The sequence below is a fragment of the Mustela lutreola genome, chromosome 3 (assembly GCF_030435805.1).
Source record: "Mustela lutreola isolate mMusLut2 chromosome 3, mMusLut2.pri, whole genome shotgun sequence".
In the NCBI taxonomy this organism is placed as follows: Eukaryota; Metazoa; Chordata; class Mammalia; order Carnivora; family Mustelidae; genus Mustela; species Mustela lutreola.
Genome location: NC_081292.1, coordinates 192,919,059 through 192,932,652, shown reverse-complemented (window position 1 = coordinate 192,932,652; position 13,594 = coordinate 192,919,059). Strand labels below are relative to the sequence as shown.

General features: G+C 42.6%; 1 protein-coding gene across 3 annotated transcripts in view; it reads right to left on the bottom strand.

The window, feature by feature from the left end:
• The window catches only part of KLF7 (KLF transcription factor 7), a 90,528-nt gene that overhangs the window by 33,896 nt on the left and 43,038 nt on the right, over positions 1–13,594 (bottom strand). The window contains exon 2 of one of the 3 annotated variants that reach the window (XM_059168255.1): positions 13,021–13,449. In XM_059168255.1, coding sequence (XP_059024238.1) covers positions 13,021–13,449 — 429 coding nt within the window. Of the gene's footprint in view, positions 1–12,815; positions 13,450–13,594 lie in introns of all 3 variants that reach the window. The other 2 variants (XM_059168252.1, XM_059168253.1) reach the window with 2 other exon arrangements.

Below are 13,594 nucleotides of genomic sequence, written 5' to 3'. Positions count from 1 at the left end.
CTAAGCCCACTTGTCCAAAGCTGCCCTCCCACACACCGACCTGGCAGCTCATGTGACTCAAATCCCTGCCTCAGCAAAATCTCAAATTATTACAGGTCAGGAGCCTTCTGCAAAGTCGGGGGGGGGGGGATGTTTCTTGTGAAGAGTTCCAATCACAAATGTGAAATTTAGAAAGCTAAGCATCTAGCAGAGGTTGAGAGATGCCCCTCATGTCATAAGCGGGGAGGACTAGCACATCTAAGTCCTGACAAAAATAATACATTATACAATAGTTATACCTAGTCAACATTTAAAAGATCATAAAAGGGAACCAACACCTGGTGGGTGGTCTTAAAAGGATGAGGAAATATTTTGCACGTGGTTCAGAGGAACACAAAGACAAGCAAAGGACAGCGAAGGTGATGTGAAGCCAGGGTTTCCCAACCTTGGCACCACTGATGTTCAGGGTGTGATGATTCTTGGTGGGGGGTGTCCCATGCACTAGAGGAAATTCAGCAGCATCCCTGACTTCCATTTACCAGATGCCAAGAGAAGCAGCCCCTTCCAAGATGGGCAACCAAAACTATCTCCAGACATTGCCAAACATCCCCTGGGGGGAAAAATCAGCCCAAGTTGAGAATCACTGTATTAGGCAACTAATGATGTCACATTGGGGAGAATGGCTGGGCTAAAAGGGTTGCTCTCACATATAATGGCCTCTTGAGCCATTGAGAGGAGGCCTCAGGAACACCCCTCCACCACCACCACCCTTAAACAGTTGTGCGACTTTCATGTTCCTGCTGGACCCTCATTAGCCTCACAAGTTCCTGAAGGGTCAGGGAAGGCCCGCTGGAGTGGCTCAGCTCCTGGGGGGAGCAAGCAGCCATGTGAGATGTGAGTACAAGGTGTCCCTGAAGGGCTAAGGACAGACTCCAGCGCCGCCCCTCGAGCACAGGGTTGAATCTGCCCCACGGAAGGGGCACCTGCTTCTGATTCACACAAAGGCAGGATGTGGGTTAGCAACAGCCCTGCTGGGCAGACGGCAGCCATCAGGTTCCTCTCTTCCAGGTCTGTCAACTGATTTACCTCATATAAGAGGCAGCAGTATTACGTAGAGATGAGAATTAGGAAAGCATGCGACTGAACCCAGAACTGAAAGGTAGGTGGAATGCCTCCTCTCCTCAACCCCCAAAGCGTGCCTGCACTCCCACAATTACTTTCACCCAAAAAATAAAGATAGCTCACCCAGAAGAGCAGGATGACAGGAGGTTCAGAAGTGGGTACTGGAGTTCATTCATGGCTGGGGCTTTCCATGACTACTTCAGCCTTCGAAATCCCCTGTGTGTCAGGTCTTACCGGAGCCGGAGTGCGGATATGAAACCACATCCAACGGATGGGAGAAGAGTGGTGGAAAAGACACACACCCCGAGATCTTTGGACTTTTCACTCCAGATCCTGCTTCGGGGGACTAGGGACGATCATATACCCACATATGGGAAGTTACTCTGACAATCCACCCTCAACAAAAACTAAATGCTCGAACAACCAAAACCACCCCCTCCCAAAGTCAGAATATAAAACCCGTCAAGCGATGGAGGAATGTTCTGACACTTGATGGCTCCCATAGTCAAATGGCTAAGTCCTTCTTAGGACTTACTTAGTAAGGACTTAGGAAGCACTTCTGAGTGATTATTAACTGGTAGCAGAAGTAAAATTTTCCTGCTCTGTAGTTTTACTCTGATATAAGGTTTTCTTTGCAGTTGGAAAGCTACTAGTGGTTAGCTGGTTTAAGGTCTGTAGAACACTACAATAACTCTCTTCATCATCCTAGCCTAGTTTGAGGTCTCCTACCTATGTTAAGGATACTTAAGCAGAAATGATTCCACAGAGCCTAATCTGGTCTGATAGTGGCTGGGCTTGTTGCTCTGAATAGAAGTCCCCCTGCCTCACTTTCCACAGGGGATCGTAGACCTCATTAGTATGGAGAACCAGTACCAGCCATTAGCGTCAAATAAGAGTTGCCTTTGCTAACTATTTCTGAGCACAGTCACACAACGTGCTCAGAGTTTTCTCAATAAGATAGCTCTTCTGCAGGGCAATGAAGCTGCCTCTTCAAGGGGCCTCAATTTGCATACCCCTTCTGGACCATTTAAAGTGAATCCTTCATGAAGCATCGCTGCACTTCTGAAGAATTCTCCCCACTCTTCCAGTGAGAAATGGAAACCTCTACTTAAATAGGAGAAACGATAGATAGAAAGGAATTATACTTCTTTTTTTTAAGACCACAAGACTGATTTTAGGTTTATTTTGCACCACATTTTGTTCGTTTGCTATAAGGAAAGAAAATAAGGTGTGCAAAGCATGCATTACTTTTGGGTAAAGGCACATATCACCAAAAAGCATTTGAGACATTTACTGTGCACAACAGAGGAATGAAAGCCATAATGAAAAGTCATGGATCTAGAAGTCTCCTTTTACTCCTTCTTAATGAATAAAACAGTTGGGAAAACCTGATAATTGCTTTTAGTCCACTTTATTTCTTACTTTATACTCTGTATGATATCAAGAAGAATGGCTACAAAAGAATCTGGTCCATTTAAGTGATAAAGTGGCACTGCCTTTATGATGTTAAAGATGCTGCTTTGTTATTAAGTTAGTAATTTTAATATTTGTGCAAATACTATCAATGCCTGTGTCAAATATAAATGTGTAACAACTTGCTAGTTCAAAAGAAGCCTAAATCCATCATTTAAGTAGTCTTCAAATATCTTATTTCTTTTAAGTTACATTGAAAAGGTATGCAGAGAAAAGAAAAGACTCCAAGATTCGAACGTGTTTTCATAGCTAAAGATTTAGTTGAGAAAGCAGGATGAGGGGACGCAGGTGCCAGACATTGTGTAGAATTTGCACTTATGCTCCATTAATTGCCAGCATATCTTCCTTTTCCTTTTTCCTCCTCTCCCCCCTTTAAATCCCTTTGGAAAACAGCAGAGCAGCAGGCCCAGACTGGTACCCAGCAGCAACACCAGGAGCAGAAGTAGCCAATTAGCCTCCAGAATACAAAGAGGGGGGAAAAAATGATGCAGTTACCTAGCAACCAGAAAGAGCAGAAACAGCTGTGTAGCAGGCCCAGGCTGGTACCCAGGCAGAAACAGGATAGCCAATTAGCACACTGTATTTAATGCTGATGTGGTTTCCTAGTAACAGGCTGTACAAGTCTGTCTGTTGCGTTTTCTCCCTCCCTTCCTCACATTTTCCTCAATCATGCACAGTATTACTATTTGCCCTAATTACTGTTTCTCCACTGCTTCGAGCGGCCATTATTTTGTCCCCAGAGAAATTGGAAGAACTCAGAAAAAAAATCTTCCGTAATGACAGTATTTAGTTTCAAATTTAGATTAGCTGTAAGCCTTGAGACACTAAACAACAACAACAACAAAGAATGAAAAAAAAAATACCAGCAAATCGCCTTGTGCCTAAATTTGTAAGTAGCCTATGGGACCTTTTCTATATGCTAATATTTACATGTAGGTGAAGCAAAAAAAAAAAAAAAAAAAATTTAATAATGCATACTGTCATTTTGCCATACACTACATTTCCGAAGAGGCTGAATCCTCTGTGTGCTTGAGTTTATTCATATTGATTTTCTGACACTCTCTCCTGAACGCTAGGAACATAAAATGTCTTATTACCTACATCAGAGAAGGGAGATGTATCTTTTGTTGTTCTTTTAAAAATACCAATACTAGTTTCAACAAGTTCATGACCAATTGAGAATTCAGTACGAACAATCATTATTTCCTCTCTACAAGAGGACTTGAGTACAAGTAAACAGTGTGTTTGGCCCACAGTTAGGATATTCAAACGTGGCAAATTAATAATCCCAGTAATGAATTCCAGTAATGTTGCCTCCAGTGAGGTGACATTAAACCCCAAGAACATACAAAATGAAGATAGAAAACTTTTAGAAGCGACTATGCACCGCTGTTCTCAAGCATTCCTACCGCACCTTGCTGCTCTTAGAGCAGCAGACATACAGAATATGTACCAGTCAAGCTTTTCTGTGGGTTCTATTCATCAGGGCATAGATTATATAATTCTACTTTTTTTTTTTTTTTTTTAGGGCATCCATTAGACTCCTAGAACCTCTCTCACTTAACAGTGCCTTCAATTGTGAAACCATTTATAGTCCTTCTTACAAAGCATTCCCTCATACGAAAATAGCCAGGGATCCAGAGGAAGACATCATATACCATATCACACTTAACTGGGCAATAATCTACCCTGAAAGGAGAGGGCTTTCTCAGCTGAAGGGTTTCTGGCTTCCTTCCCTAAAACAAAAGGATCGATGGCTTCTACCAACTTTAGCTAACCTAGTGAAACAGTTGAAATTACCCTATCCCAACAAAGTTGGGATTTTACAAAACCATATCTCACTTGCCTGAAAACAATATACCTGACAGTTTTACTTTACTGAATTCCATAAATTAAATGTCAATTATAGTAATGAAAAGAGGATGCATTCTGAAGGCAGAAATAACAAAAGAAGCCTAACTCTTATGTTTTATGGTATCAGATGAATGGCTTACAAGATAAAATGAGTTTTAAATTATAAATGCACTTTATCTTACAAACAAAATAAAAGGGGTCTAGCCTGAATGCAGGTAACTTTTGAAGGGAAGAAAGGAAAAGATGCAAGGTAAAAAAAAAAACACCCCAAAACAAAAACCAGGGACCGGGAGGATTCTGCCAACTAGGCCTAGCTCAGGACAAAGCTGGGCCTACGCTCTCTAAAGAACTGGTAATGGGGTGTCCTGGTCTTCCATCCCTAAAAGCTTCTGGGGTCCAGTCCTGGATCAGTCCCTGACTCTCCTACCTCAATAAGCACAGATGGTGAAGGAGAAGGAAAGGTGAACAGAAATATGGGACAAACCATGAAAAGCTTATTCTCTCTGCAGACACTCTTAAATAATTTAAGTGGGTTGACCTCCATTATATAAGCCAGTCAGATTCTAACACTGGCAACCAAACATGGAGACACCACAGGAACGAGGAACAATTCTGTCACTGGTTGGCCAAATAACCAGCACAATAAAAGGTCACTAACTTTTCATTACTTTGAATGGTCTTGCTTCTATTCCCATTAAGCTTAATAATTGTCATGTCAATATATGACTTTTAAAAATGGTTGAAAAGACGTTTCTCTTAGAAAATGTAGAAAATCCAGTAGCAGAAGAGAGAAGGGGAGGGAATCAACCACCCCACCTTCCCTCGCTACTTCTTGGACATTCCTGAAATTCCACCAACAACCTCCCATAATCGAACATTAAAAAAAATAACAACAATAAGGAATTTCATTCCGACATAAAGACAGGTAATAAAGGAAGGCTTCATAGGCAGGAGGTGAGTCAGTGCAGGAAAGCATCAGGTGTAAGGTTCTTAGGTGGGGCCCGAAGAAGAAGGAACTGAGATTTGGGCAAACAGGTTTGCCCCAGGCTCTCCAGTTCACCTCCATCAGGGTGGGGATAAATAGAAATTGTCTGGTTGGAAGGAGCCGAGTTCTCACAATTTAATACCTGAGTCACCTGGCAGCTTTGAGTCCCACTACACATCATGCCCACAGTAGCCTGGATTCCCAAAGAGTTCCATTTGCTTATTGGAACTAGCCTCCTTACCTGCAATACCTGTATTCTCTTGATCCATTTTCGAGGTTTCAACTATAATTTCTACTAAAATCAAACTGGCTATTTTTCAAAAACAGACAGTCATTTTGCAAATATATTTTCATCTCTCCTTATATTTTATCTAAGCCTTTTTAAAGGATTATTCCAGTTTAAAAACTGTTTTTTTTTTCATTACACATGACCTTCTTAAACTCCTTTGTTGTCTGATTCAAACAGAATCTCATCATTGTTTTAATTTCAAGAGACATAAGTATTGTCTACCCCCAGCTAATTCTTATAATGTCACTTAGCCTGTACTCTTTTAAAAAGTCCACTTAATCTCCTCAAACCTCACAATATGTACAGGAGAACCGTGATCATCACCATCATTAACATTCTTATTATAATAGAAACAGCTTCTGTACATTATCTATTTATTAAAGAGAACAGTTTTGGTTTTAAGTTCACACTTGGCCTTCCCAATGTCACTCTTTGATTTGCACAGACTATTCACGACCTTCTTTTCGTCTTCGCCATCAAACATAGCTGGCCTAACCTTTAAATCTTAGAATTTATAAAATTCTATTACTTCCACTGCCTTTTCTGAAGGGAGACTCCTCTTTTCTCTTCCCTCATTCCTACTTCCCACCCCCAATCCACGCTCTCTTCTCTTTTGAGATCAGGTTCCAAATATAGTGACTTTATAAAACCATTTTCAGGTTTCTGCATCAGGAAGTAAGGTCCTCGGAGATGGGGGAAGGAACAGTGTGTAGTGTAATGGGTGTTCAAGAAATATTGTTTATGATGAAATACTTAGTAATTTCATGCTTTTTTCTTTTCCTTCCATTCTCATTTTAACATGTTTATTTACTATGACTACCAATTACCCATTAAAAGGACATCTGAAATAGGCATCCCGCAAAGCCTACATTTATTACCATATTATAATAATAAAATAAATGTTCTTGCTGTGTATATGCTGAGTTTACCCCATTCCATCCAATATAGGTTTACCGAAATTTATCTTCATAAATGTTAGGAGCTAGCATATCGCTAGATTATCATGTGGTGAAGCTCTAAGAATTTTTTGAATCATAAAATTCTCCTGTCAATTGTTTTCCCTCATCTCATTTACACCCGTTCTTTTCAAACTCTTTCTCTTAAGCTCTCCAATATGCTAAATCCAAACTATCACACCCTTCTGTTAAACTCTCTCCACCTTCTGAACTGAACAGTTAACCCTTATTCTAGTTTCCATCCCATAATAGGGCTTTAATGAGTTTCTGCCTCAACACATGGACAAACTTCATTAGCAGCCATGTGTCTCAGCATATTAAAGGCCTTTTAATGCCTTAAAATTGCCCTGTTTCAGTTGCTATTGTATAAATTCAAAGAATTATTATCTATGGGGCTGAGGAGGTTGAAAGTGTTCGACGGGCCCCCTACAGTTCCAGACTGAGGTATTTAATTTTATCCTGCTGGTATGCCTGACCTTGAATTAGGGCTTCTATTTATATAAATTAGTGTATTATCACATTGGCATCATTTGAAACGAAGAATAGTGTGAATAAACACCCTGTCCAAAAGGAGAAAAGCAACTTTTTCTAAATCGTCCCCACTGCTTCTGACCTCTGATAGGCACCCCTACTCTCTCTCTCATTGAGCGCTGCCTCCCTCTGCACTCTTTCTTGGAAGGGCTGTCCCTTTCCCAGGGACTGCTTACTCAGTGGCACAGCACCTGACATCTACGCTTACTTATTACCCATTTGGGGAATGACCGAGAGAACAAACAAAGTGAATAAGATGATGATCTATCGAATAGGATGCAAGCCCAAGGGACAGGAGGCCTGGGTCAAATTTTCATTCTGCCAAGGGCAGGTCAGAGAACCTGAGCTAAGGCATTTTGACACTGCTGGTTCTCAGTTTCCCCCATATGTGATAATGCTTGCCCTAATTTCAAAGGGATGGAGTATTAGCATTTGTCATTTTAATGAGTGAATTGGGACTGTTACAACAAAGTCTCTCTTTAATTCTAAGGTTAAAAAAAATGGTTTAATAGTAATGACCATAATAACAATAACTATAACCGTAACAATAATGGGCCTAGAAACGGAAGACCATCCCTTTGTAATTTCCTTGCTCTGGTTCTTAGTCACTTGATGAGGCAGTATGTTTAAGGACCCTCCCACCTTTATTCTGTTTAGAAGACACTCAAAGTGGTTTTCATTGCCAATTTGTATTTAAACTATGTTTCTCATTTCCTCCTAATAATGAGTTATTAAGAGAATAACTACTTGATTTCTTTTCCCCTTGCTCATTAGCATAGACATTAAGAGCTCAGACTTGAGGAATATTCTTTGGTTTGAATCCTGGGCCAGCCACCTAGGAGCTGTGTGACATTGGACAAGTTACTTGACCTCTCTGGGCCTTATTCCTTCACAACTATAAAATAAGAATAGTACTTACGTCATTAGATTAAAAAAGTTAGTATTTGTAAAAGACTTAGAACAATGCCTAGCATGTAACAACTGCTTCATCTTTGTTGAATAAATCAATTATATTCTAAACTTTAAAGAACTTTCATTATATGCATACAATAAATACTTCTGTTTGTCTTTTAAACATGACACTCATCTTTTTATTTATAATATTTTTAGCTACGTTTTTCATTTGAAAACAAACTATTTCCCTAAATCCGAGTTAAACTTAAAAATGGTAGCACCTTAAGACCTGCCCCACAGCAGCATAAACTGTTAAATTGCACCCTTGTGTTATCTTCCCACCTAAAAAGCTCCCCTTTACATTCATTGGTACAAAATCCAGAATGTCCTCATCCAAACCCACGGATTATGCTAACAGCTACCCTTGTCCATAAAAAGACTCCTCCAAGGAGAACATGTGAGAACATGGCCTTTTTTTCTCCCTCCTCTGTGACCAATGACCAATGATTTCATTGCTGGCCTTTGTCCTGACTTTATCAACACGACTCACGCTGAAAAGTATAAATATGGACATGGCTTTATATGAATTTCCATATTAGAAAAATCGGCTCAATTAACAAAAAGTGCCATTTTAATCGCAGGCTTTTTTTTTCTTCTTAGAAGTGATCAAGAAGAAATGTGGAAAACACTTCTTTTTCTAACATTTCAATAAATTGACTTTTGCTGAACATGAGCATATTAAAGTGATTTTTTAAAAATTAAAAGTGAAGATTTCCTTTGCATCAAAATATAAGGATTTTTTTAGCTGACTCAAAGAAGATGAATACACCTGTGATAATAATGATTGAATTATCCAGCAAGAAAAATATGTTACAGAAAGACCAGAAAACAGAGAGGGAAAGAAAGGTCTGTAATGGTTTGGCTGCTAAAGGACATTTTTACACACATGCCAGCACTAAGTGCTCTTCGCAATGAATAAACCATATGTCCATTTTTATATGCTTCCTTTCACTAAGATCCTGCGATTTCACAATATTCCCTTTGTCCCACTCCCTGCCTTGTCTTCCTCCTCCTTCAGCTCCCCCATCCCCAACTTCACCTCCTTGGGCAAACAGTATTTGTGCCCTAGCTACCAACTTGAACATCTGCTACCTTTAAAAAAAAAAAAAAATCACCTCATTGCCTCACATCCTCCAGGGCAAAAAGTTTGAAGGATTCAGCATCCTCAAAAGAACAGCCACAGAAGGGGGGAAAAAAAAAGGCATATATTTTCTAGCTCAGTAAATTCTATCTATATAAAGATTAAATGAATAACATTTTAAAAATTCTTCCATGCAAGCAAATTCCATGTTACCAAGAATGTATTGTCTTTCTTATGCATAGAGGAAGACCCACACATTTTATTTTATTTCACTTTTGCAACTGTGTCTCCTTTTCAACATATTACCATATAGAAGAGATACAGCATATATATGACTCTGGAGAAAAGAATGCCAATATTTTCCCTCTTTTTACCCGACGGTTTTCTCTTCTTAGTCCCCCCCCCCCCCCGCCCCAAACACTTCCCCAGCTAAAAGATAAAGAAATATTTCCTCTGAATTAAAGTGAGCCCGGTGTTAAAATAGCTTGTCCAGATCCAACCAGAGCCCATTTTTTAAAACTCCATTTCCGCATTTGGTGGGCAGCTCTGCCCCTCCACTCGCTTATATCAGCCTCTCCTCCTACCAGAATTCCCATCGCCATATACCTTTGCCCTCAAGCTTTTACTAGTCCATTGCCTTTATATGTTTGCACTTAATTTGATTCCATCCTTCATGCTTTTTTCATTATTCTTAGTTCATCCACACCACATAAATTATCACCTTTGTTTTCAGTTCCCCATGTGCCCCATTCACACCAATTCCAAATAAATACTTCTGATCCTCATCCATTTAATCCAAATTAATTCATATTCCCTCTGCCCATCCTCCATGCTCACCTCTAGCTCCCCTCCTGTTTCTCCTTCTTATAGCACCTACGTTTCCTTCCATACTGATCTCTGAGCAAGGTTTTACAGGCAAAATGCTTCTGGAGGATGCACGATGATTGCTTTCTGTATTGTTTTAGGAAAGCCAAGGTCTACAGCGCTGCCACCTTCAATGAGCCAATGTCTGCATGTCCATTTGCACTCTACAGCTGGTGTCCCTGAGCATCATAACCTCCACATAGAGAGAGGAAAAAGCTTGTCGCTTTTTGATGGTATTTAACTTTGGCTAACTGCCTTATTTCTCATTTATGTAGAGCTGTTTTTTCACACAATCGTCACTAATCAATATCAACAGCTATCGTAATAACTACAACCAACTCCACTACTATCTTCAATGAGCTCTTAAGATCTGCCAAGTATTTTACATATATTGATTCATTTAGTCTTCAAAACAATCTAGGATATAGATAAAATTATCCCTATATTTTACAAATGACTAAGCTGAGACTCAGGGAAGATAAATCTCTTAACCAGGTCACACAAAAAAGAGCCAGAACTCAGACCCAAATCCACCTACAACAAAGCCCCCACTCTTAACCACTCTGCAGCTCTGCCTTTCAATAAGGCAGGGTGCCTCCTTGAATATATTCCCCATGGGGAGGAGTCTTTCCACATCAGTCCACCATAGGGCAAGTGGTTGCAGGTGCTGGGGAACATAATGAGCTCCACCTTGATAATCACTCTGAGTAGACAATGCCCAAAAAACAAAGCACCAAATAAGGCATCCCTCCTAAGGAGGTCTCTTTCTGACACATCTGTTGGGAGAAGGAGATAGGAAAAAAGAAAAATGCTCCGGACTCCCCCTTGAAAAAAAGAATCTTGCTTCCCCAGAGCTGTCCAGCCTTCCTACTAGACAGGATGTAGCCTGACTTCCATGCCCCCAACAAAGCTCAACATTCTTGCCTCATTCCGCTTTCTCTGGTTTCCTGGGGAGACCGGGAAGTGAGTCACCATCAAAGCCTGGGCGCACTGCAATGTCTTGTCATGACTTTCCTCACTGACTTGAGAAAGAAAGAAATATAAATAAAAAAATGTCCTTCAGGACAAATGTCAGAAAGGAAAAAAAGCTGACTTGAGCAGGATGCGTTAGTCTGTCTGTGGAGTGGAGCAGTCAGACTCTTGGGAAACCCTAACTGGGACTCTGCACTTGAGCCACAGGGTTCAAAAGTCGTGTTAGGAGACCTTCCCATGAACCAAGCAAGGCCCAAACAGGAAGTTAAGTGCAGAACTGGAGTACCTGCCCGAGTCCTGTGTAGCAGGGAAGCAGTGTGTTCTCATCCTCCCATGGGTGGCACTGACTCTGAGGTTCGAAACAGTGATTTCTTCCAGACACATACTACACACCTGACTTTAGGAAAGTGCTTCTGTACTGCACAGAGATACTACATGCTCCCACAACCCAGAGCATTAGAGGTGAGAGGGACCTTAAGCTAGTCCGTTTGATAGATCTAGAAAATGAGGCCCAGTGAGATAAAGGGACACCCTCAAGGTCAGAGCTAGTTAGCGGCAGCGTTAGAATTAGAACCCAGGTTCTTCTGCTTTTCCAGGCAATGAACTTTGCACTGCACATCTCCTTGGTTGGCACAGACCGCAACTCACCACAGAGCACCAGGAAGACCAGCCTCGAGACCACAACTCCCACCAACCACTTCTCCGGGCTCAAACCCAATCACCCGTTTTTTCCCGACTGTCCTCTTACTCTGCTGCTCCTACTTTTGGAGCTCTTCCTTAACTCAGCTGTCCTGCGCAAGCAGTATGCGAAACCATACAGGCGACACAGCCAGGACCCATTTAAAACCCACCAATGGCAGTAATTGCTCCTAGGATGCTAACACCAAGAAGGAACACCGGCCCTAAGCTTGTATCTCAGAGCACAGAACAAAGACCAGTTCCAAGGAAAATGTCAACCTCGCTCTTTTCTCTATAAACCCCACTCTTCCAGATTACCCCATTGCTCCAACGATCAGTACGATCCCAGGGAATCACCGCCGAAGGCCTGAGGAAAATGTACAGTCCCCGTCGGTCCTCACTCTCCCTTACCACACACATAGCAGTGTAATCACTTTAGCAACTTCTCAGTAACAAGCTCATTAAAAAGCAATTCTGCCATCTCTCCATAAAGCACGCGCCAGAGAACAATGCAAGAGAGGAGATGCCAATTAATTATAGAATGATCACATCTAATGAACTCTGAAACCCTCCTGCTGTTGGTGACTTTGATGAAAAATCAGGGATGCTGGGAGAACAGTGAATGGGGACGCCCCAACTACCTTGTTTAACTGTGAGCTCTTTCAAATGTGCCTCCTCAGATTCCAGGGCTGCTCAAAACTGCAGAGCTACACTCCTAAAACAATGGAAAGTGTCAGGGAGGTGACAAGTGTGTGTGTACGGTGTATGGCTGTGAGTCACACTGCCAGAGCCCCATTCAGGCCTCTCTGCAACTGCGTGCTCCGACCCGGTGGCTGGTCTTGCCTCTGAAAGGATCACACAGCCAGCGAGCGACAAGCCCATGGCCTGTGCCAGGACATCTGCAGAGCTCAAGGTCACATGCGTCACTCTGCTGCCCCGCCCCAGCCCTCCCGCTTGGCTGCCACCTCCAAGTCAGCACAGTGCTACTCCTCGGGACACGGGACGCGGGAGCCCGTCCCACCGAGAGGCTAAGGGAGGAAGGAGAAGAAGAAACCACGTGCGGCCAACTTGTACCACTACCTGTGTGAGTCCTCTGGTGGGCCTTTAGGTGGGAGCTTTTTGTATAAACTTTCCGGCACCCGTTAAACTGACAGCGGTGAACCCTCTTCTTGTTTTCGGGGCATGCCTCGGCCCCCACCCCTCCTTGCTCACTGTCGCTCTGTCCGCTTTTAACTGTCCCAGCTGCCGCCACAGCCGCCGCTGCTGTTGCCACCCCTCCCACCTTGACCGAGCCGAGCGCAGCCTTCTTGGCCACCAGTTTCAACGTCACCGTGCCATCCACGGCTGAGAGAGTCTGTGAGGTTTTGACCAGATGGCGGCTGAGCTCAGGGGACGATGGGGGCGTTAATGAGGTCACTGCGTTGAGCTGGGCCTGGTTGACGGCTGTGTAGCTGTCGAGAGAAGAGCTGGTTGGCTGGAGGCTGAGGCAGGTCTCAGATAGCAACTTGTCCCGAGAGAGCAGAATGTCCACTGCCGAGCTCTTCTCACAGATGGTGGCTTCCACAGGGAGCAGCAGCGGGTCCAAGCGCCGGAAGCTTTCCTCTATGCACGGGGGTGGAGAAGCATGGAGGAAACAGTCCAAGTCCTCACCGAAGGTCTCCGAGATCCTCCTAGGCTCCGTCTGTAGGTAGCGTTCCAATTCAAGGCATGTCTGCAGAGGGCAAGGAGGGAGGGAAAGAAACAGCCATCAGAGGCAAAGAACACCACGAGGCCACATGTTGACAGGCAGAGCAGTAAGAGACAAAAGGAATGGTTTTGTGGCTGGAATCTGAAATTCTCCTGGTGAAAGGTCTGAC